The following is a 23881-nucleotide window of genomic DNA, read 5'->3' on the forward strand; positions in this document are numbered from 1 at the left end:
GCAGTTAATGCACTGGTGACTGCTGGGGCTCTTCAAGCTGAAAAAGCCTTTGGTTCAACCCAAAAACGAATGTGCTTTGCATTCAGTGGAAACCATTTAAAAATAGAAATAAAGCCATGCTTATTTTTAAAGATAGTGGTAAGCGAGCCTGTGCACGCACGCACGCCTGCACCTACACACACATCTTTAGGTTACTAGTTAGCTAGTATAAAAATGGATAAAAATGCTTAAATTGGTCAAATGGAAGTTTGGAGCCATTTGCCCTGACTATACACAGATATACTTTGGCGTTGAGAGACACAAATGGTTTTAAAAGATGACCTTTCCTGTCTTGGAAAATCAGTCTCTTATTTGTGGCCACAAGTCTGCGTGGCTGTGTCCTTCCCCAAGGAGGTTCTGGTGCAGGAGTGAGAAGGGCAGATGTTTGCAACTACCAAGCGTGGGGAGGTTTCAGCTAAGGCTGAGGATGGGGAGACCAGCTGTTGAGAGCAAGTAAGAGAGTGCGGAAGAACACAGCGGCTGGACCCCATCACCTGGTCCACTACACTTGCACCTCCAAGCCCATCACCTGAGAACAATAAGTCTTCAACTCCTGGCCTGTTAAGCCAAGGTGGAAGCTCTTACAACTGTTCACACAGGGGCAGATGGGAAAGAAGACGATGAATAACCACTGGAAGTAAAGACTGAACAACTGCAATCCACAGAGGGGCCCCTCCCACCAGCTGCCCTGCCCACAGGCCAGCACGGCGTGGAAGGACCCTCTGGAGCCTTTGGGAACAACAGCAATGTAAGCATTTGAATAGCTTCCCAGATGGATTTCAGAGTCACCCAGGAAGGCCACTGATGTAGTTAAGAGCATGAACACTGGGGCCCCGCTGCCTGGGTTTGGGGTCCTTGCTCCACTGCTTACTGGCTGCATGCCTTGGAAAAGACACTTAATCTCTCTGTGCTATAGCTTCCCATCCATAAAATGGAGATAACAACACTACTTACCTCACTGTGGAGGGAGGAGAGTGGTTAGGAAGATTCAATGAGTTAATATTTAAAAAGCGCTAAAAACAGCACCAGGTACATAGAAGGTACTGGTTATACAGAAAGATGGGTGGATGGGTGGATGGATGGATGGATGGGGAGAGAGACAGAGAGAAGACTTTAGCAGCCTCCAGCAAACCCAGTAATTCTTTCTGCTATCTGGATAGAAGCAGAAAGTAGATGGGCTAGAGATTTCACTCTTTTGGTACTTTGAAGAGACCCAAAGAAGAAAGTTCATCAGGGTGATTCTTTGAGGACATGCATTATTCTAAAATAACTAGGAAGAGTTGACTTGTCCGTCAACCAGACCTCAGTTTGTATCTACATATTCAAGAGCTTGATAAACTGTAGTGTAGCCCCAGGTTCAGGGGCTGACATAGTCTTCAGATGACCAGGTAGCTTAGCTCCATTACACAAAAATTTAGAAACAGAAGAACCTCTTTTATTATATTAGCCTGCCTCCCCACTGTAAAAAAAGAACCTCCTATGATTCCTTCCCCCTTCACACCACCTCCCCACCCTCTAGCACACAGAAGACTCCAGTGATGGACTGAACTAAAACAGTACTGAGTTGTTGCTCACCAACCTGGGAATCACTGCTGTTCTAGTCCTGACCTATTCCTGTTGGAATCCATCCACCATAATGATCTCTGCCTGGCCAGAATCTTTTTGTTTCTAGACTACTGATTTTGGCAACCCCGCTTTTAGAATGACCTTTCCCTCCTTCTCTTGACTCAGCAAATGCTTCAAGTCCGCTTTGTTGACCCAGCTTCTGAGCCCAGCTATTGGGCTTAAGAAATCTCTGTGTATTTATGTTAGATTTCATTCCTACCCTCCTGACTTGGGAGATTCAGGCTATTTGTAACTAAGCTCCTAGGATGATCTACTTCTCTACTCTCCACTCTGGTCCAGCCTGTTGCCTAATAAGGATAAGGTTCCCCTCCTACTCCCGGGTCAGTTCGTCAGCACCCTCTTACCTGCTCCCCAACAGCTTCATCTCCTGTCCACAGACTTAGCTGAACCCTCCCCACCGCAGGTAAGGGTTCTGGTCACCCAATTCCAACATGGGATGGTGTGCTCCCCACGCCATCAATTCTTGGACACCAGCTGGGTGTTCTACCATTCAACTCAATTCTGACACTATCTACCCAGAGACAGCATCAGATTCCACAGGTTAAGGGCTCAGTCCCACAAGACCGCCCTCTGTTGCAGACGACTGGCTAGGGTTAGACAGGTTGGAGGTTCCAAATTGGCTGCAGAAGCTCACAGAACACAGAGAAACATTTTACTTAAAAGGACATCACTCAGTAACAGCCAGATGGAAGAGATGCCTCGGGCAAGGTATAGGGAAAGGGCGGGGAGCTGCCATGCCCTCTCCCAGTGCCCCACAGGCCAACATGTGCCACTTGCTTCACCAACCTGGAAGCTCTCTGAAGCCTGTCCTTCTGGGTTTTTATGGAGGCTTCATTACATTACGTATGCATGACTGATTAAATAATTTAAATCATCGGCCAATGGAGACAGATTCGACCACCAGTCCCTCTCCCCTCCCTGGAGGTGGGGAGGGGGGTGAGACTGAAATACCAACCCTAATCAGTGGTTGGTTCCCCTGGCAACCAGCTTCATCCTTAGGTGGGGTCCAAAAGTCAGCTCATTAACATAATAAAAGACACCTTTATGGCTTTCGGCACTTAGGAAATTCCAAGGGTTTTAGGAGCTCTATGCCAGCAATGGGGAGAAAGACCAAATGTAGATTTCTTATTATAAATCAAAATATCACACTAGGTAACTCCAAACATCCTCACTCTCCACTAGGCAGCCCAGTGCTTCTCTAGGAAAGCACACAACCGTGCAGACTGGGACCATAATTAACGCATGCGTCCTGACCAGCTAGCTCTTGCGGCTCCCTGGCACCCTTTCACTGGACCTCCCATTCTCCAAAGCAAGACTGCTATTAAGTATTTCATCGCACACACATTTTACTTCTCTGTTTCTCTAGAGATGAATACCTGGGTTTGCTCCATCTCCCTGCTACTATAAGCAATGTTGTAAAGATCTTCACTGTATATGCCCCTAATTGGTCTGTGTGTGTTACCCTAAGGCATCGCTCAGGAATAAAGACCGTGGGGACACAGTGTGTTCTCATACTTAATTGTCCTGGGTAATTCGTTTTAGCTCCACTTACACCAAGTCCTCAATACTTGGTGATTAAATGACTATCAACATCAAGAAAGTCTCAGACTCTGCACTGTTGGAAGAGTCTCTTTCATTAGCTTTCCCTGCTTTCACAGGAAGTGCAGACCAGTATTTAAGATAGGCCAAGAAGCTGGATCAAAGGGCTGGATTTAGGATTTACTGCACAGACAATTCCCTGTTTCAAGAGAACACAAATATAGAGAAGGCATTTTGAGAGATTTGAAGGGAGGTCACCAAGTAAACATAACAGATCAGCGAATATTCCTGTCCCGGTTTTCTTCTACTTTCTTACCTAGGGAGATGCGTTTTGTCCTCACGTTGAACATTCTTATTAAAAAGATGGCCTTGGGCTTCCTTGGTGGCACAGTGGTTAAGAATCCGCCTGCTAATGCAGGGACATGGGTTCGACCCGTGGTCCGGGAAGACCCCACATGCCGCGGAGCAACTAAGCCAGTGTGCCACAACTACTGAGGCAGCGCTCTAGAGCCTGTGCTCCGCAACAAGAGAAGCCACCGCAATGAAGAGTAGCCCCCGCTCGCTGCAACTAGGGAGAAGCCCGCGCACAGCAACGAAGACCCAACGCAGCCAAAAAGAAATAAATAAAAGAAATAAATTTATTAAAAAAAAAAAAAAAAAGATGGCCTAACTTACCACCAGTCAAAAAGACTTGGAAAAATTATATGTAACATTAATTATGAAAACAATAATTTGTTTTCAATTTCCGAAATTTAAATTTATATTATAATATTTAATTTCCAATTTCAAACTATTCCTCCAAAAGATTCTGACATACCTCCTACCCCGACCCCCTTACCCCTCAATCTGGGACACAGAAAGTCAGTGTTATAAGTCAAAGAGGGTGAGGCTAAGTGAAAATTCATTGTTTAACGAGATTTAAGGACTGAAAATGTAAATTTAAGGTCTATAAGGAGAAATAATACTTTAAATATTGGATACTAGACTTAACGGTAACTGTTGTTTACTAAAATAGAGTTCCCAAAATGCATGGAATATTCATAATCACTCATTAAACTTCACAGAATATTCACAGTCACTCATTAAGAGAAAACCAAACATTTTGGCACAACAGTCTGAAATTGAGGCTGTAATCAGAGAGGAAGACCATCTTCTGCAAACTCTTTGCTTTGGGCCATGTGGGCTGGACAGACCACACACCCCTCCCAGGTACGAACTTTTAAATTAGTATACGAAACAGTTATTGACCACCAATGATTTTGCATCACCGATGGTAAATTTTAGATTCTGATGCTGGATTGGCAAGCAGCTGGCACACATGTCTGCACTCCCCCCTTGTATAACCTGCAGACAGTACTGATGGATGATGGCAAGCTCTCCTGCAGGGTGGGCACGTGGCCTCACTGTTTTCCATGAGCAGCTCCAGACTGGTACTCCAACTGACTGCAGTTGTTGTGGAGGATGCAACATAACTTGTGGTACAAGAATATGCAGTCACAAAACCCTCCTTTTGATCTGCACACATTCATAAGGATTATTTTAAGTGACCTCCTCACTATGACTGATTTTAAAATTCCAAGGACTCTTCTTCCCTTTCTTCCTGATCTTCAAGGTCTTATTACTAATTAATGTGTCAATTTATCTCAACTATTCTTGTTTTTATCCAAGGTGGCTGGATTTTCATTCATTTTGACTGTCTACAGAGCTCCTGAAGTCAGGAGCCATTCTGGAGGGTTTCTACAACTCAGGGACATACGGTGCACACACCGCCAATTACGTGCCTAAAACACAAGTTTTAAACTCTAGGAAAAATTTTTATAGCATGTGCATAAATGGGCACGAAATGGCTAAAAACCAAACTGACAGGAGGTCAGGGGGATCATTTGATAGTGACAGATACTAAAATTAACTGGAGAGTAAAATATCTGAGTAAAAAGGGAAGGATTTTTTTTAAAGTAGTCTTTAATCTGGAACTTCCCCTTTGCCACCAATGGAGAACACTTGTTTATATAAGTCTGCCTGTTAACAAAGTACAGAGAATAAACTGTCCAGGGCATCAGACAAAAGCTAGTGGAAGCAGGGCATTTTACAGAGCTGTATGGGAACTGCACGAACACCCTTAATACCCAGCATTTTTAGGGATCTGCCCAAAAGCCAACAGAAAGAAATAATGAGTGATTTTAGCACAGAGGATGAAGACTCTGATCTTAAACTCTGAAAAGTATTAGCTGCAGAAATGGCTGCTGAGGATTCTTTGTAGTTGGTCTATCTACCCTGACAGAGGGAAACGCAAGTCTTTTCATGATCGCCAAACAACAAATTTCTTGCACTACAAATAGAGAAAATTTCTCACCAGTTGGTGAGTTTCACACCTCAAAGGTAGGCTGGCTATTCTAGGAACAAAGTGCCTTTGATCACTTGATGGGCAGAGGGGGCTTGATCATATGGCCCATGCTTGTGTTTCCCAACCCACCTCCGAAAGCATGGAAAATCTATTCTCAGAGAAATTAAGCCACACCCTAGAATTCCTTGCAATTCATGGGTGGGGAAAAAAAAGTCCTTAGGTGATTACTGCCTGAAAGGAACATTCTTGTGGCAAGAGAGGGCTGGGCTCCACACACCTGCTCAGCTTTAAAAAAAAAAAAAAAAAAAGAGCAAATGTACAATCGTTGGAGAGTAATTAATCCATGAAAGGATGCATTGTGCCCTCATGGTGTTTGCCCACCTTGAAGCATTAATAATTATTAACTTCAGTTTCTTTAACTCAAGGCGACAATGTTCTATTGAGCAAGGCTGGCCACAGAATTATAATGGGGTGTCCAGTGAAAAATAAGGCCAAGATCTGTAGTTCCCTCTGGCCTTTTCTCCCCCTAATTCAATAATCCTTTATTGAATACCTACTATATCCCAAGGTATCCTATGGAAAAGTCAAAGAAAAATGTATAAAACATGGTTCCTGTACTCCCAAGAGTTTACAAGCTTTCAGAGAGATATGAATATGAATCCAGTTTAGTTCAAGACACTGTGTTTACTGCCAAAACAGAGGCAAGAAAAGAGCACTGGGGCAATCCGAAACCTGGGTATCAGAAAGATACTTTGATACAAGTATTTAATGATGCTACTTGTTCCTTTTTCAATATTTCTTCATGTGCAAAACATAGAGTTAGGTGCTTTTGGCCATAATGAAATAAACAGGGTATGGCCTCTGCCTACTACTGTCTATTGAATAAAAATTTCTTGAGCATCTACACGTGCCAGGCATCAAACAGGATATTTTGGAATTACATATGGTTAAGCATGCTTTTCACCTTCAAGGAGCATCTGGATTTTTTTTTTTTTTTTTAAATAAACGGTTAGTATATGCTGTACTATGTGTGATCTTGTATCAGGTCAAAAAACCTTAAAGGAAGGACTATTTTTTCACTACTCCTGGACACCAAGCGAGTTTACCTTGGCTGTACTGACTAGAACAAGGAATCTGGTGAGAATCCAGATGCTATGGTAAACAGTCTCATCAAAAGCAACCAAAGCAGGAGTGAACCTTTCGTGATCACTTTGCACATCTGCTGATTTAATTCATACCAGCTCAACCCTCAGGGGCCTTAAGGGGCAGAACCCCAGTCACTGGCTTTTTAGCACCTTGCACAAAGTGTAACAGAAAGTAGGCAATTAGTAGATATCTGATGAATAAAATAAAGAATCTCTAATCCCTAACCTTCACCACAGATGCCTGCTCAAAAATGGAGAGAATATTGTAAATATTTCATATATATGAAAATCAGTGATTTTTTAAAAAATTACAGAATAGGAAGATACGAATCAATTTGATTTCTCCCTGCTTCAGCATCACTAGATGTCCCATGTCAGGTTCTACCCACAAACTCATGGGAAGAGGCCAACTAGTAATTTCCCCCTGGCATGGAGCAGGATATAAACTTGTATTGTTGATACATGTGCTTTGTTCTGTTTGCCAAACTTTGTGTGTGTGTTGGGGGGGTGGGGTGTAGAGGGCAATTTCTCCCCCTGAAGTATGCCCAGTATTCAGTCTCCCCTGGACCGACTCGACCTCCAGCTAACTTATTTCAGTTTTGTCAAAAAGGCTAAACATGGAGAAGATTCTTGAAGCACATACAGTACTTTCTTATACAAACTGTGATCTTCAGAATGCCACCCAGAAAAACCCGTTGTACATGAAGACTGTGGGATTTCTTAGTAAATTGTTGCCATCCCACTGTAATCCACTACAGTAGAAAGTGCTTCAAGAATAAAGCATTTGGAGGTTTCATCAGATTGGATATGGGGTCTGGAGACAATGACCCGTCTCACTCATCTGACTCCCATCCTCAAGGTCATGCTAAGAGATCATGTGATTGAGAGACCACACAATGAAGTCGTTTTGGTTCCTCTGGATAGCAACGTGGCCACTTCTGTGTGCCGCAAAGACCTCCATCTTTGACACCATCACCACCTGTCTGCTGAGAAGCCACGTGGGAGGGAGGGAGGGAGGGAGGGGAATTAGGAATGAACGAAAGTCCAGGACAGACTCAGTCTCTGCCCCCAGAATCCCTGCAGAGGAGGAGGAGAACTGAGTAGTATTGGGTTAAAATTACAATACGCATGAGTGATAGCTTTAAAACAAAGTCGTCCCTCGCTTTCTTGGGGAAACGTTTCTTTCTTTTGATTAGTCTCACCTGGGGCCAGACCATTTGGAAACTAAAACCCTATAAACCTGTCTTATTTCTCAGTCACCTGTCGTCCTCTAATTCCACCTCTGAGTTCAGGTCTACCAGCCTAATTTGGGGTTTCTTTGTGAAATGCCTGTTCTGCACTAATCAGATGATTTTCCCTCAACTGACCTTGTCGTTCAAAAGCCATAAGTCATTTAAAACGCAGTTTGCATCCACAAGGAAATAAAAGGCAGAAATAAATTTGATTTTTTCGCATCTTAATTACTCCCCCAGGCACTGGCTGCTCTCATTAAACTGCCTTAAGTCTTGAACGTGACATTTAAACTAAGAAGTCCACACTTCTTTCCTGCAGGTTTTCGTTTTCTAACCAGCAGTATTTGTTGACCCTCACCTTCCAACTCTGCTCTAAACTGGAGCAGGGGTGACCCAGAGACTCAGTGGGGTCAGTCAGTCTGAGTAGGTGTGAGCTTGTACAGGTAGGAGGTTGCCTTGGCAGCAGCAGGTAAAGAAGGACCCAGGACCCTTACCTGCCCGGGAGGAGGGCTGGGCATATACTTAAACACCTCTAAATGGCTTTCAGGCATTAAATGAGTATTGAGAGCCTTCGTCCTACATGGCATTACAGCAAGAGTTTTCTCAGGAACCCTAATGGGAGTTTACAGAGGATGATATCTCAAACAGACAGATAAGCTACTGCCAACCATTCAAAACAAGACCACAGGAAAGCCAAGGCACTCTCAACATCTACTTTTTTTTCCCCTCCAAGTGAGTCAGTTTTGCAAAGCAGGACCGTAGGAAAGCCAGCAAATGATTCTTTGTTCTTCCATAATGGCCCAAGAAAGCAGGTGGATCTGCTTAAGTAAGTGTTAGTAAAAAGTAACACCACCTTGCATGCAGCAGCCCCCTTCTCTAGAGCTGTTGAGTGTACATAATACACATCGTGACAGCTGTTATCTTTGTTCACAGGTGAGGTTGATCCTTAGAAACAGGACCCACTGAACAGATGAGACCCACGTGAAGAAATTAAGTTAACCTGGGATGTCGCTCAAAGACCTTCCAGCATTTTTCCATCTTGGAAAACTGACATCAGCCTGCAATAGTCACCAATGTGGTGCTGGTATCAGTACTGGATCAACTGTGGGCTGCATTCTCATCAATACTCTGATGTGCCATCACGTGGCTAGGTTTGAAGGCTGTGGGTTCCTGACACCCTCCTCAAAGGAATTCAGTATGTACAGTACCGAGTTCCAGAAATAAAAGTCAATTTATGGTCCTGAGCCTGCCCTCTTATCTCCTCATGGGAGAGATGTGATGATTCAAAAGAGAATGTTGGTAATGCTTGAAAAATCTTCCTCAAATGAATATATATATACTAGTTTGATTTATTTTAAATGGTACCAGATGCTCTTTTCTTTTTTCTGTGTTCCCTTACGCTAATTTTATTTCCTAGATTTTTCTCCCCAAAGTTCTGAAAATAAAAACTTTTTTTTAAGAGCTGGCACCTAGAACCTCTGAGATTCCCACCTGGTTTAAGTTGTATATAATCCAATGGTTTTGTCATAACAAACTGGCCCCCAAACTTGATCTCAATCAACCCAGATGCTAACGAACATTCTACCTGAGTCACACTGTTACAGTGGGTGACCGGGGTTTCTCCAAACCCTATGATTCTCACCCAAGAAAGTTTTAGTTCCTTCTCCAAGGCTCAGGTGGTGTTCCTGGGATCGGGCCAGGCCCGTTCCTACAGGGTGTGTCCCTGCCACTGTCGACAGCTTGGGGCGGCTTTTGCCTACATAACTAATCTCTGCATTGGATTCTGCTCATCTCACTTAAGCCTTTCAACAACAGGGTGCTACAAATGTGTTGTTATTATTAGCCCATTTAGGACAATAACTTGGAGGCTCGTTCACAGCGAGTGGCTTGCGCAAGATCACTTAACCTGTAGGTGAGACAGCCACAGCATGAACTCGATTTTCTGACTCCAAAGCCTGTGCTTTCCACCAACCTTCCCAGGCCTGAGGCAGACAGATACAATGCCCACGTTTTACTCGCATGCCCTGCCTACTCCCTAAGCCGGCTGATGCGCCCTAGGTGTTTGGAAGCACAGACTTCGGAAGCAGACTGCCAAGTATGGCCGTGTGACCTTGGCAGGTTACTCAGCTCTTCCTATCTCTGTTTCGTCATCTGTAAATGGTGATTCCTACTTCCTAGAGCCGTTCTGAGCATCAAATGAGTTAATATGTCTAAGTCTCTTAGCTCCCTGCCTGGCCCCATAGTAAGTGCCACATAAATGGGAGCTCTTCTGAGCTGCCTCATTCATTTAGGGAGTGAAAACTGTAGCCCGAGAGTCTGCGGTCACCCGAGGATCTGGAGGATGGCTGTCTACTCCGCATAGCAGGCACCCAACTCAATACCAGAACAAAGTAGTGGTCCCAGAAAAAGCCCATGTTAGAACGCATCACAGCCCGTGATGCTTTGATGTTCAAAGTCAAGTGTCACAGCCGCTTCCCCCTGCGGTCAGTTCCCTGCTTCTGACATAAACCTGGAGGCACATGAGCTGAAACAGAACCAACAGAGATGACCCGACTGAAGAAAAGTCTGTTCGGAAAGGCTGTCAGCTTTTGAAAAAGAGCAGGTTGTTCCTTTCCCTGATAGGAATCAGTTTTGCTCTAATAGAGGGCCATTTTTACCCCCCAGAATTTGAATTCCATGCACAACTCAATACCTTAAAAAAGGCATTTATTTTTCTCGGGCCTTTGAGAGGGACTTTAAACTGGACTTTAAACTCGGGCCTTTGAGAGCAGTGAAGCAGTGGAGAAAGCTGTGAGTTTCAGCATGCTACCGTGACACTATATATATATATATATATATATATATATATATATATATATATATATATATTTTTTTTTTTTTTTTTTTTCTTTAAAAACCCACATCTGAGGGTTCCAAACCATGTGCAGCACCTCCTACTATTCTGCTTTTGGCTCCAAAGCCTAATTGCCATCATGGTCACAGTTTAGGAGCCCTTGCTCCTTGGCCTCCCCATCTCTTTGCCTCTCGAGATTCTGTAGCAAAGCCTCCTGGAGCCTTCTTTTCCATGTTTAAATAAATGGGGGAATTTCAGGATTTGGGGGGAAAAGCCTGCTGAAGACACTTCAGAGGGATGGAGAGAAAAAAGAGTACCAGATTATAAGAGGACGGGCACCAGGAAAGAACGACAGCTTGGCAGCGCTTCTTGGAAAGTTGCCTTCCGAATAGCCAGTCCCAAGCAGGGCGCTGCTTGTAGGTTTGTGTGCTGAGCACCAAGTCACAGAAATTTCCACAAAGGCACAAGGGCCTTTGGGCCGACACTGGTGCCTGGAGTTAGGACTCTGAGCCTGGGCCTGATGGCTTCGGTACGGGTGGCAAAGACCAAGGTTTCTGGAAGAGGCCTCGGTCCTGCCAGACGAGCCCCGGAGTCGCGCACACACACACACAACAGTACTCACCGTGACTTTGGAGGTGGCGGGGGAGGCGAGAATGCCTCGATCCCACTTTTGTCCTTGGGGAACTCAAAGGCAAACGAGGCCGATTTGCTCATCCCGGTCCCGGCTTTGCTCTTCTGCCCAGAGGAGCCGTCTGTGGGGCGGAGGCGGTGCCAGGTGGAGGAGCTGCATGGGTCCGCGGGGCCATTGTCCGCCTCCCTCCCCCAGCTTTGGCTCAGCAAGTCCTGCTCCACCTCCTCCTCTTCCTCTATCCGGCACTGGCGGCTCCAGGCGCCGGTCTGGTACCGGGGCCGCCTCTGGTCCAAGGCTGACGCGGCAGTGGCAGGCGGAGGGCCCCTGGCAGAGTCGCTGGCAGGGACACCGTTGGCCCGGCAGGAGGCAGCAGGGTCAGCGGGGCCCCTGGATGGAGGCTGGGGCCCAGTGACACCCGAGTTGCCTTCGCTGAGGCTGGACCTGGGGGAGGCCGATGGGGACACCGGGGACCCTCCGGGGCTACCCTTGGACAGCTTGGGAGGGATGGCAGGCCTCCCCTTGGGCGTGCTCTCACTGGCACCGTGATGGCGGCTCTCCCTAGAGCTGAGCCCCTGCCCGGCCGAAGGCTCCCCTTCGCCTGCCTCAGGGGCCTGGCTCAGGGGCCCGCGAGGCCACTGCACCCCCACCGAGGAGTCGGGGCTGCTCAGGTAGATTGTCCGGTGGTCTTCTTCTGGGTGGGCCGCCATGACTGTGATGGTGGCCGCCACCTGGGGGGCCACCTCTGGGCCTTCCCTGTCCTGGCCCCAGCCAGACACTGTTTTCTGAGCCCAGGTGTTAGCCATCCTCACCTGGCCCTGGCCCTGGGCAGCTGCCGCCTGTTCTGCCTTGGCCTGTGGCCTGGAAGGCACTGGAACAGCCTTCTTCCTCTTGGTGCTCTCAGCATAGATGGGTTCAGGCTGTGCAGTCTCCCCGGGGTGGGCTGGGGCATGGGGCTCCCCAGTCAGCCCCAGGCACCTGCTGGAGGCCACCCCATGGCAGCCAGGGTCCTGAGGCTTCCCCGGCCCAGGTGCCTTCGTGAGGGAGCAGTAATCGCTCTCGTGCTGGGGGACCAAGGGGCTGCTGGCGCGGCTACTGGCACTCCCGCAGGAGAGGCCGTCCGAGGAGCTGGCGGCCTCTGAGGTGAGGGACTGCTTCTTGGGGCCCAGGCGGGGTGGGTTCTCTGTCGGGCCCTGGCTGCGGCACTCCCTGGGGACGCTCAAAGCCCGCCTCTCCTCCTCGGTTGGCTTCGCGCACAGCCCCTGCTCCCAGCAGGCCGGCGAGCAGTCCCCGCAGCCCTGTCTGCGCCCGGGGTGCTCGGCCTGTGAGGCGTCCTGACCACCTGGGCCCCCAGGGCAGCGGTCCAGGATGGAGCAATATTCTCCCCCTTCGCTGTCCCCTGAGGGCGAGCACCTTTGATCGCTGTCGTCCTCCGAGGGCAGGGATTCCCGCAGGGGCAGTGCAGAGGGGGAGGGCCTGGGGCCCTTGTGGCAGCCAGATGTCATCTCAGCAAAGGCAGCCAGTTTCTGGCGGAAGCTCTCCTGAGGAGAGGTCAGCTCTCGGTAGGGAATCGTGGGTTTATCTTCCCGTCCAAGCTTCTCATCGGGGAAGCTCACTGGGTGGAAGGCGACGCTCCGTTCCCCCCGGGGCTCTAGGCTGTGCAGGCCGACCATGGCGTAGGCAGGGGGGCAGCGAGGGTGCCCCCCGTCCGCCGGGGCCAAGGGCCCAGCAGGCTTCTGGACGCCTCGGAAGCCGCCCAGGTAAACTACTGGCACATCTTCCTGCTTCGGGAGGGGTAGCTTGCCGGGGGCTCGTCTCCAGATGACCTACACAGGCCCCAAGGTTAAAAGACTTACATTAGACCTTGTCAGAGAAAAAAGGAAGAGAGAGAAAGTGAGAGGGCAGGGCCATGACACTGTAAACTGTCTTCCGAGCCACCGTGAAGCAGGCGGGCAGCGCGCCTACCCTCTGACCTCCCCACAGCCTTCTCGTCATCGCTGGGGCCCCGTGGAGCCACTGGGCTTCCCATACACTGCACTCCTCACCCCTGTCTGTAATTCTTTTGGCTTAGGTCCGTGAGGCAGGGGGAAAAAAACGCTAAAGAAGAACGTTTTGCCTTCTCCCTCGAAACTGCTGGAGGAGGCAAGTTCTCCCAAGGGCTTTGAAATAGAGTTTGGGGTTTTGTTTAATTTTTGCTTCGTGTTCATTAGTCTTTTGATAACAGTGCCACAGCACAAAGAAAACAAAGTGATAAAGCTTTTAAAAACACTTTGGGCGGGTGGTGGGGTCAGAGGGCAGCAGGGTGAGGGGCGGCTTCCGAGCTGGGTCCCAGCTCCCTTGCTTTGCTGTGAGCCGTGCTCTTTCTCCCAGTTACAGGCAGTGACCTCAGCCGAGGCTGCCTAAGTGGCTGGACTAGTCCAGCTAGAGACAGCGACGTGGGGTGGCCATTCCCATCACCGAAATCACTGTCCCCTCCTCCTTCCCCTCTAGTCTCCCTTATCCCCACTTTTAAAGCAGCCTCAAGGCAGGGTCTGCCTCTGGCTCCCATCCAAGATGATTCAGAACAGAAAGAGTCCCTGGTTTACATCTGTGAAGGTCAAAGGTATCGAGAAAGGCCTGGGGAATGGGTGTAACCAGCTTCTGCAAAATGGAGCGGCTTTGAAGGGGACAGAAAGCTGAATGCAGCCCCAGGAGATGGCTCACCTCAGTCAAGCCTCCCTTGATTTAAAACTGACCTCTGATTTCACATAAGCTCACACACCCTTCCTGACCCACTCACTATGATAGTTTAAGGAAAACTAGAACGGGCAAAGAGGTCAAACAGGTCACAAGCAGTTCTTAGAATACGCCCTAGAAATGCAGAAGACTTGTCTAGAGGTAGCAGGCTCCATGTGCCCTTTAAATAATTCCACCTTGGTCAGGGTCACCTGGGGGATGAGCGGAAAGGTCTAATCTCTAAGGATGTAATTGTCTTTAGTAATCCTAGATCAAAGCTGGAAGAACACAAGCTTCCAAATTGGAACTATGAACACTGGCTGGGAATTGGATGACAATATGGAATTACTGCTGACATCTTTAAGTGTGATAATGATATTTTGTATAAAGACTTTATTTTTTAAAGAGGTACTGACGTGATGCAGTATGTGGGGTTTGCTTTAAAACCCCAGGTGGGGGAGGGAGGGTCGGGGCAGGGGTAGAGACGGAACAAGATTGGTCATGAGTTGATGATTGTTCAAGCTCATGCGGCAGGGTGGTGGATGCATGGGATTCGCTAAGCAATTCTTACTACTTTTGTATATATTTAAAATGATCCATTAAATAAAAAAATTTTTTTTTAACTTTTTAGATAAAGCTTCATTCTGGTGTGCCCTGATACAGTCTTCAAACGAACTTGGGGGGACTGCATTGATGGTTCTCAGCCTAAAGGGACAGAGAGAAAGGAGGGCAGAGAGAAAAGAGAGGGCGGTAGTCGGGAAGGAGCGGTTTTGGGGCGAGCCAACAGGAAGCCACCCTGCAGGAGTCCTGCTGGGACAGCCCTCCTTGGCTGCCCGCCAGTCACCGGTGTTACAACAGGAGCAGCCTCGTAAAAATACCACGGGGCTGAGTCAGCCTCACCTGCGCGACGTCGGCACTCACGCCAGCCTCTGTCCACCCATCGGAGGCTTCGGAGCTCATCATGGTGGGCTTCACGGCAATGGTGGGCTTGGAGTAGGGTGAGCTGCTCAGGCCTTCATCTTCCGGGCGGCCGCTCTCGGGCCTGGGGGGCAGGCGAGGCGGAGGGGGCAGGCTGCCGGCTCGGGGCTGGGGGCGGCCAGGTGCCAGCTGGTGGTCGGTGCGCAGGCAGAAGCAGTTTTTGCAGGACCCGGGCTTCCAGATGTGCTCCACAAAGTCGCTGCACGCAGACATTTTCGGGCGCTCGGGGTTCACTGGGATGGTCTGGTGCATCTTGAGCAGCGGGCGGGGTGCTGGTTCATCTTGCGCCTGGCTCCCTGGCGTGGTCTCAGGGGAGGCGGATGGGGCTCACAGGGCGGCTTCCTGGAAAGGCAGAACACTTGCCTCATCAGAGCTCTCCCCTGCCAGAGGACGGGGGCATGATCAATTTGAGTCTGACGATGTGACTGGGGAGCAGAGGGGGGAGCAGGGGGAAAGGAGGAGAAAGAGGTAAAGATGAATATTCTATTTATTCTGAGGCCCTCACCCATTTGTCATGAGGCTCTTAATCCCTTTCTAGTGGTGTGGCCTTAGAAAAACCGTAGAAGCTAAACACAGCTCTGTTGCATGAGTAGAGAGTGTAAAAGACACTTCAGTCCCCTAAACTCCTGAGCGCTTGGAGGTTTGGGGGCAGTTAACGGGAAGAAATCACACAGGGCTGGTGATGAGAACCTTGTGGCTGACCCATGCCTCCCCTGCTGCTAGGGGTCTCGAGCATGGGACTCTGCCCCAGAGAAACAAGAACTACCAAGTAGGACAGCAGATAAAAATCGTGGCTTCTGGAAGATAAGCCACAATTTTTAACCAAGAACGATGTGTGTGGGAAGGCAGGCCCGGGCTCTGAAATCAGCACCGTAACCCATACTTATGAGGATATGGAGACAGAAGTGGTGAGCAAGGGGGGAGGTGGGGTGCCGGCCTGACCCCCAGGGACCTTTGTCGGGAGGTCTGGCATCTTGGGAATTCGCCCTCCCCGGCCCCCCTTTCTCAGTATGCCTCATTCAATCCAGGGCTCAGTGAGATCAATACAGCCAGAGCTGCAGGGCCAGGGGGAAACCGCAAGAGAGATTCATGGTCACAGCAGCCCTGTGGTCTAGGGCTGGTTAGGCTACAACAGAAGGAAGAGATGATCACAGTTATTTTCCCTACGAGGTCCCTGAAGGGGAGGCAGTGAGCTTGCTGAAAGAGTTTGTTGCCTCTGACAGTAAAAACTGAAGGCTGAGAGTTTGCACCATAGAATTCACTCAGTAAATTCACCATTGAGGGGGAACTCGAAGGGTTGCAGATTTTAACCAGTTAACCTGAATAACATCCATCAGGTAGCTGTCATCCCCATTTTACAGATGGGAAAAGAACGGTAGGAACATCAACTAAGACCTGGCCACAGACACAGAGAGTTCGGGGGTTCTAGAAAAAGAAGCTAACTTTGCTGGCAGCGCCTCATTATCACCTCACTCATCACCGCATTCATTACACTGAGTTGCTCGCCATTATCTGTTTGCTGCTTTTGCTCTTCTTTCCTCATTTAAATGAACTGACTTCCTCAGAAGGAGAGCGTTCAGGAGAAAATCGTCCTGAAGAATCTACAGTGAACGTGCTCTCATTAAACAGGGAGGGTTTGGCCCTGGGATCCGCTTTCCACTTTCCTCCCGTGAGAGCTGGCTCTGAGGTTGATGCTCTCCATACCGTCAACAGGACTAACCAGGTGGAATGAGCCAGGAGCCCCAAAGATCATTCCAGAATCTCTGTGGGAAGAGCTCTCTTTCTGGTCTCCCACACTTACAGAGAGGGGTGCTTATTCAACAAGAGCTGAAGCTAAATTAGCCCCTTTTCCTCCAAAGTTAACCAGGAAGCCCACTGCATCATCTTTAAGCTAAATGAACTCTCTGAAATAAAAGACAAGTATTTGTCTTTTAGTTTGTGACCGTTGTTAGGATTTATGCATCAAGATGATTGCAAGTTGGGTTCTCCTCCTCCTGCTACACCCAAGTAGCAGGTTCATTCCCTGCCAAGTTCCCAGAAGAGGTCACTAAGCTTCAACAAGCAGAGGAGAGCAAGGATTTTTCTTTCTCCTACAATCCCAGGCCACGGAGAGCTCTAGGCTCTGCTGCTAGATGGTGGAAAGAGGAAAAAGTGGAGGAGGTGTTTTGGTGTTCAGTAAGGCAAATCTCCACACCCCTGCCCCGAGGTGAGGACAAGGTCCGTTCCTGGCCCCCCTCTTCTACTGCAGGCAGAGGCTCCCACGCCCCAGGTGGGATGGAGGGAGAGAGCTTGGGAATCGGTTCTGTGTGGGCTCGTCTCCTTCCTGCAGCTCCTCACAGGGCTGGGCTATCTGAGCACGGGGGGCATCCTACAAATTCGCAAAGAAGCCGCTTGGGGTAGCCACGCCTCATTTCCTGCTCAACAGGCAAATGACCCACACTTGTCATGGTTGCTTGGTGCCGGAGGTTCCCCTCCTGTGCCACAGATGGCCCACTCCAGCCCTGGGACTTTTGGTAGGCTCTGGATTACCAGCGTTCGGGAAGCTTCCAGAACCCCTCACCAGTTCATGAGCACTCTCCTTGCTCCCATCCTCAGCTCTGGAATTCTCTGACGGTGAGTACAACTTCTACCACACAACTGCTCAGAGACTGGAGAGGTTTTTCAGGAAAAAAGAATGAAGACGAGAACAGAATAAAGCCCTGGGCTCCTCACCATCGCTGACTCACTACACATCCTGTTAAAACTGGTTTCTCAGTCACAGCAAACAGAATCTATCACTACATCAAGCCAGAAAGGATTCTCTCTGTCTAGAGAGGTTCTGTGCTTGGAATTATATCCAATTTGTTTTAAGTAAAAGATCGTGGAAAACTCAAGTGGCACTCACAAAGCAGGAGCCCTGCCTGCCTGCCGGTGCCAGCTCTCCACAGCCTGGGAATGGCACCTTTCCAGCCCACATTCCTTGCCTCCGAGGGGAGGTAGCCCCCAGAATTATGCAAATTCCTCCATTTCAGTGGGAGGCAGCGGTGTAAGATTAGAAAAAGATCTCAGCATTCTTTCTGATCCAAGTCATGATAAAATATCTTTGCCTCTGCAAACTTCTGCACCAGATTTGTGGCTAAAATGTGCAAGACCGAAGCTGTCAGACACACACCCACCCCACTGGAAAAAGAATCCGAAGAATGGTGACGAGATCCATAAAATGAAATCTTTGGGCTCCAAATGCCCCTCATACTTGCATCGAAAGTTGCTCACACCTTACCCTGAAGTGACAGAATTCCAGAAAATATTCATCTAAAAAAATTATCTATATTACAATTAAATGAATGCAACACCGGAAAAGAGAACTATTTATGAAAGTGTTTGTCTGGATTTCAACACTCCATTGACAGAGGTTGCCCCGGCAGAAAGGAGAAAGTGACAGCCTTACCTCCCCCCTCCCCCCCCCCACACAGAGGGTAAGTCACGATATTCACTCAACTTTTAATTTTCTTTTTTCCTTCTCCAGTGCAGTGTAATCTAATCTTAGCAGTAGGAATGTGGTTTCTGTGGGTTAGACCCATTAGTCTAAACCAGTAAGGAAGATACCCGCGTTCCACAAGACCCCATGATGATAGCGAAATAACCGCACAATTTCCCAGTGCTTCCTGTCAAATTTCCGGCTCAAAAAGGGAAGGGGTTGTTAAGGACAGTTCAGGCCAATGATCTATAGGGCCTTCCCAACCTGACTGTGGGCTGGACGCCTTGCAAAACTCCTCCCTCCTAGACCTTTGGGCTTTGCTATCGGCTCTGCAAAGCCATGTGCTTGCTGGCTGAGCTTCACCTGAGAGAAATATACAGAGCCGACCCTGCCTCCATTCTCAGTGGAGAGGTTCTATTTTCTAAGTGTGTGTGTGTGTGTGTGTTCTAAGTGTGTGTGTGTGTGTGTGTATGGCTGGGGAAGCGGCAGCACAAGCAAAGGTTAACAACGTGCCCACAGTAGCCTTTCAGAGGGCTCTGCCACGGCTCAAGAAGAAGGCATCGTCTCGTTCCCCTTGAAGACCCCCAGGCTGGCATCCAACTCGGGGCTGCCTAAGAGGCAACTACTAACTTGGGGCCCCAAAGCATCACCCCCGGGGGCCTGGTCCGAGGCGCGCGGGCGGTCTCTCCCTCTCTGCTCCTTTGACAATCCTGCGGCCGCGGAAAGGCAGTCTCCACAATAGCAATCCCCAAAGCGCTCCGGTCTCCTGCCCCAAACCCAGCAGCCAGACCAGTGAGACCGGCAGAACAGTCGGTTCCCTTGCCAGAACTCGGAGGAAAGTTTCCCCGTTCGAAAGAGCGCGATTCTCGAATGAATCGGAAACACCCCTCCGGCTCCCCGGTCCTCCGGGATCGGCGCCTCCACCTCGGGCGCAACCCGGGGCGCACGCGGTCCGGACGCTCCACCCTCCCCCAGCGGCCGCCTGTCACCCCGGGGGACGCCGACTGGGGTCGCCCGCTCGGTAACCGCCGCGCTCCCCCGGAGCTTCCCTCTGCGGCCACGTTTGCCAAACAAAAAGAAGCAGGCTTTGGAGAAGGCGCCGCGGGCTCACCTCGGGGCCGCGCTCCCCCGGCCTCGCCGCTGGTCTCCGAGCCGCCAGCCGCCCCGCCGGGCGCCTCGGAGCATTGTTTGGAGAGTGTGTGCGCGCGGTGCGTGCCCGGCCGCGGGCGGTGTCGTCTGCCTGGGCCCGGCGGCCGGGTGGCAGCTGCGAGCGCGGCTCCGCCCCCTCCGCCTCCGGTGGCACCGCCCGCCCAGCCCCAGCCGCACCTCCGGAGTCCTTGCCGCCGCCCCACGCCCCCCGCCGGCGGGCGCGCTCCCTGGCCCCTGATTCCTCCCGGAGATCCACGCCCCGCCCCTCCCTCACGCTCCCGACGGAGGCTCCGCCCCCAGCCCGAGACTTGGAGGCGTTCGACCCCTGAGCGAGCGCCCGTTTGCACCCCTCTCCAAGGAGGGCCCGCGGGGTTCTGCAGGGGCGAGTTTCGGTGTCTAAAGCCTTCCTTTTCCCATGATGTGCGCATAGGTATGTAGTTGTCTTGCGTTCCTTCATCCTGCCTGCTCTGCGAGACCCTGAGAGGACCAGAGAGGCGTGGAGGGTACAGCCCCAGAGCTGGAGCGGGGGGAAGGAAAGAGAGGGGTCCGGAGGGGAATGATGAGGTCAGGACCGAGACGCGTTCCGAAAGCTGCGTGGGCACCGAGATTGTCATGACTGTTGCAGGTAGGAGGAGGCTGACGCACGACCCAGCCGGACTGGGAGTCCTGACAGCGCGTTCGGCGTCCTGCTCAGTCCCTCGACTGAGGCCTCAGGCAAATGGCTTAACCCCCTTGAACTTTAGTTTTCTGAAAGAGGAATACAACGGTTGGAGTGGAAAGAGCTGGTCTTCCTCCACGCTGGGACAATGAGGGCTTCCGCAGGCCAGTCTTACACCTGTGTTTACACCGTTTCCAGTAAGTGACTCATTCACTGAGATAGAATGAGTTCCAGATAGTCCTCGGGCTAAAAATCTTTTAACGGAGAGTATGACAGCCTATGACCCAGTCAGTCCCCTCCCTTTCTCCTGCTGCCTGCAGCAGGCTTGCACCTTGACCTGGGTGTTTCCTCAAGGAGCCCGCACCAAGGTCACCACCTGGCACCGGCCTGGTTTGGGGGAATTCGCGAAGACCCCAGAAAAACACCTGTGGCCTTCTCTCTGCTCCTTCCTCCTCCCCAGAGAGGCAGTGTATAGTAACTCCAGCGGGAGTCCTCCGCCAGGCAGCCCACCACGATGCTCCTGTGAGCCTCTGCCCAGCTCCGAGCGGGAAGGCTGGTTCTCCTTGAGATTCCTGCGTTCTCTTAGTGATCTGGTGGTGACAGAGCAGGAGTAGGGGCTGGGATGAGGGTGCGGAGAAGACATGTATTTGAGGTTTGGTTTCTGTGTGAGAAAAGGAGAAAGTTAGAAAGGATATAAAAAAAAAATACTTCTTGTGCTCCAATGTCACTGATTTCTCCTGAGTATGAATAGAACTGGGGAGAAGGTTTAGAGAGAGGAAAGTAGGTTAAATACCTACCCTGTGCCAAACAACCCCATGAGAGGGACATCATCCCCATTTCACAGAGAAGAAGACCAGGGCTCAGAGGGCCACATAATTTGCCAGGGCCCATGGGCTGAAAAGTCGTGGTCATGGGGTTGGAAACCAAGAGCTGTCTGACTCCTCTGATGGGCCGTTCCACTCTGCCCTCCGCTAGTACTGGTTGTCCAGCTCTATTTTTCTTTCTTCTCGAAGTGAAGGGAAACCATTTGAACAAACATGGAAGGAAAACTCTGTTTAGGCTCCATCATCATCCAACAAAACTGAAGGGTCAATCCCACTCATTTACAGAGAGACCAGGAGGGGAAGGTGTTGATAAGCAGGTAGGGACAAAGTGGTTGTCGCTGGAGAAATACAAAAATGACGTCAGGAGGTGCATGCAATTCAGTTACAATGGAAGAGGGCAAACCCAGGTGTTTGACAAGTTCCTAGTTCCCATGATTCAGGTGGGATATTTCCGTTCTTCCTCTGTAAAGCCTGGTGGGGACACCCACCCCGCAGAATGGAGCATACAGGAGGCACTCACGTTCCCACATTTTTCCTTCTCTTTACTTAATTTGTCTTTAATATATTAACAGGCTAAAGAACGTAATTATAAGAAGCAAAGGCGGTTCTGTGGCATGGTACAGCAGTTGAATGGTTAATTCAGTCCTTCTGCAAAATAAACTGTGTTTTCAAGCGTTTTGCTGCGCTCACACAAAGTAAATGCATTATACTGTAGTTGCTGACATACACAGTGCATCTTTTAATGCCAGCGACATGGCCTTAAAACTGGCTTCATCTTGCCTAATGAAAAGAATAAAAAAATACTTCAAAAGAGTTGCTTAGATCCACACAAAATACCCATTCTCTTATGCAGTGCTCCACCAGTGACTGTTAAGTATGTTATCTCCTCGGTGAAGCTACAGTAAGCTCATGCATTTTAGTAAACAATTCTTGCTTGAACTTCCCAAATTCACCCTGCAATGCATGTGCAATTTGTGTATACACAGCATTCTGCGTCTACCCACTTATCAGTTCATTTTCACGACATTTTTAACTGCAGGGCTTGGCTTCCCCGATACAGGTCAGACCTCGAAGAAGAGTGATTGCCTTCAGGGTTTTGGTCCTGGAGCACCATTCTGTACAAGAGAGCAGTTAAATTTGGGGAAATTAAGACAAAGTCTGGGGCAGGTGGTGCTTTGAGGTAAATAGGGTAAAGTAATTAGGAATTAAAAAGGCAAAAAGGTAGGATTAAATTATACAGAGAAAATAATGCTAGCTGGGGTACTTGAGGAGTTAGCATGAAGATTGGACCAAAGTAATCCAAGCCTGTATCTCCCTAGCTGGAGAAGAGACCTCAAATGATAGAGAGGTGTTCAATTTTAGTCAACAAACATTTATCTAGTGCCTTCTCCTTATAAAGCACAGGATGAGGGAATATAGGGGGAAAAAGAAGGATGAAAAAAAGACAGAATAGAAGCTCTATGAGAGGAAGATAAGCTAGGAGCAGTGAGGATTCAAAGGAGGAAAAGACAAAAACACAAGAAGTGGTTTCAGGGAGGAAGGGGCTTTGTAGGATGAGAAGGATTATAATTTGCGGACAGTGGGGACTTTCCAGACGGAGAGAGTGGTATCCGCAAAGGAATGGACGTGGGCGAGGCAGAAGACTTTTTGAGAGATTTCTTATCCAGTCTGGCTGGAGCATGATTATTGGAGACAAGCCTGGAAATGGCGTGGGGCACTGGACAGGAAAGGCTTGCTTTCTAAGTGAGCCAATGGGAGAGGATTGACATTTCTGATCAGCTGAACGATGCTCTCCAAGTTAGTTTTTCATTTGCTCTATCTGGATCTTATATCTCAGGCAGATTAGGAAGTGGGGGAAGAAATTGGAGACAAGGAGACTGGCTTAGAGTTTCTAACCCTGGTCCAGATGGGAGGTCAGTGCTTGATAAGGGACATAGCAGGGGGAATGGAAAGGATGGATGTTGGAGGGATGGTTTTGAAAGACATCAAGAGGGAGATGTGGGAACCGGATGCTTCCTGATCACTATGAGCAGTAAGACCTTAACTAATCATGGCTTACAGGACGGGGTGCTTCCTCTGTGTCAGGCCCTGTGTGCTAAATGGTTTACGTACTTTCTCTCACTTAAACTGCACAGGAGCTCTGAGGTCAGTGCTGTTGCTGAGGGAGAGGAGGGAATCAAAGATAACCAACAGAACTTCCGCTTCAAGAGACTGGTAGAAAGATGATGTCATTAGTACAAATAAGGAAGTCAGAGGATTTCGTTTGTGGTGTCTGGAGTCTGAAGTGTATGGAGCCATCTGGTGAATGAAGTTCTCCTGCCAGAGTGGTGTCTGGAGCCAGAGGAAAAATGAAAGAGCTTGGAGGGGTAGGTGAGGAAGGAGCAAAGATGAGGCGAAGAGAGACATGGTGATCTAGAAGGCCATGAAACAGAGGAGCTCTCTTCCAGACCTTGTGTAATCCGGAGCAGTGTGAAGAGAGGTCTCTTGGAGAGGATGGAGGAAGCATTGTCAAGGGAATTCCAGGTTTCTGCTCATTGCATGAGGTGGGGTGTGTTCAGCACCAGCTTAAACTCTTAGTTACTTTGCTTATATCAGCAGGTGTTTCCAGCAGACCCCATGGAAGAAGTAGATCAAATGGGAGCACAGATGGGATGGGAAAGGCGGGCTTGATAGGGTTGCAAGTCGGGAAAAGGCAGATTTAGCAAGGGGAGGAG

At 49.3% G+C, this 23881-nt stretch overlaps 1 protein-coding gene across 1 annotated transcript in view; it reads right to left on the reverse strand.

Annotated features, from left to right (window-relative positions):
• The window catches only part of PRAG1 (PEAK1 related, kinase-activating pseudokinase 1), a 47329-nt gene extending 27549 nt beyond the window's left edge, over positions 1 to 19780 (reverse strand). Inside the window, exons 1-3 of the mRNA XM_068532264.1 lie at positions 19648 to 19780; positions 15002 to 15421; positions 11381 to 13212 (exon numbers count right to left, since the gene is read on the reverse strand). Coding sequence (XP_068388365.1) covers positions 11381 to 13212; positions 15002 to 15331 — 2162 coding nt within the window. The 5' untranslated portion in view covers positions 15332 to 15421; positions 19648 to 19780. The remainder of the gene's footprint in view (positions 1 to 11380; positions 13213 to 15001; positions 15422 to 19647) is intronic.
• Between the last annotated feature and the right edge of the window lie 4101 nt (positions 19781 to 23881).

The sequence above is a fragment of the Eschrichtius robustus genome, chromosome 21, assembly GCF_028021215.1.
Source record: "Eschrichtius robustus isolate mEscRob2 chromosome 21, mEscRob2.pri, whole genome shotgun sequence".
NCBI lineage: Eukaryota > Metazoa > Chordata > Mammalia > Artiodactyla > Eschrichtiidae > Eschrichtius > Eschrichtius robustus.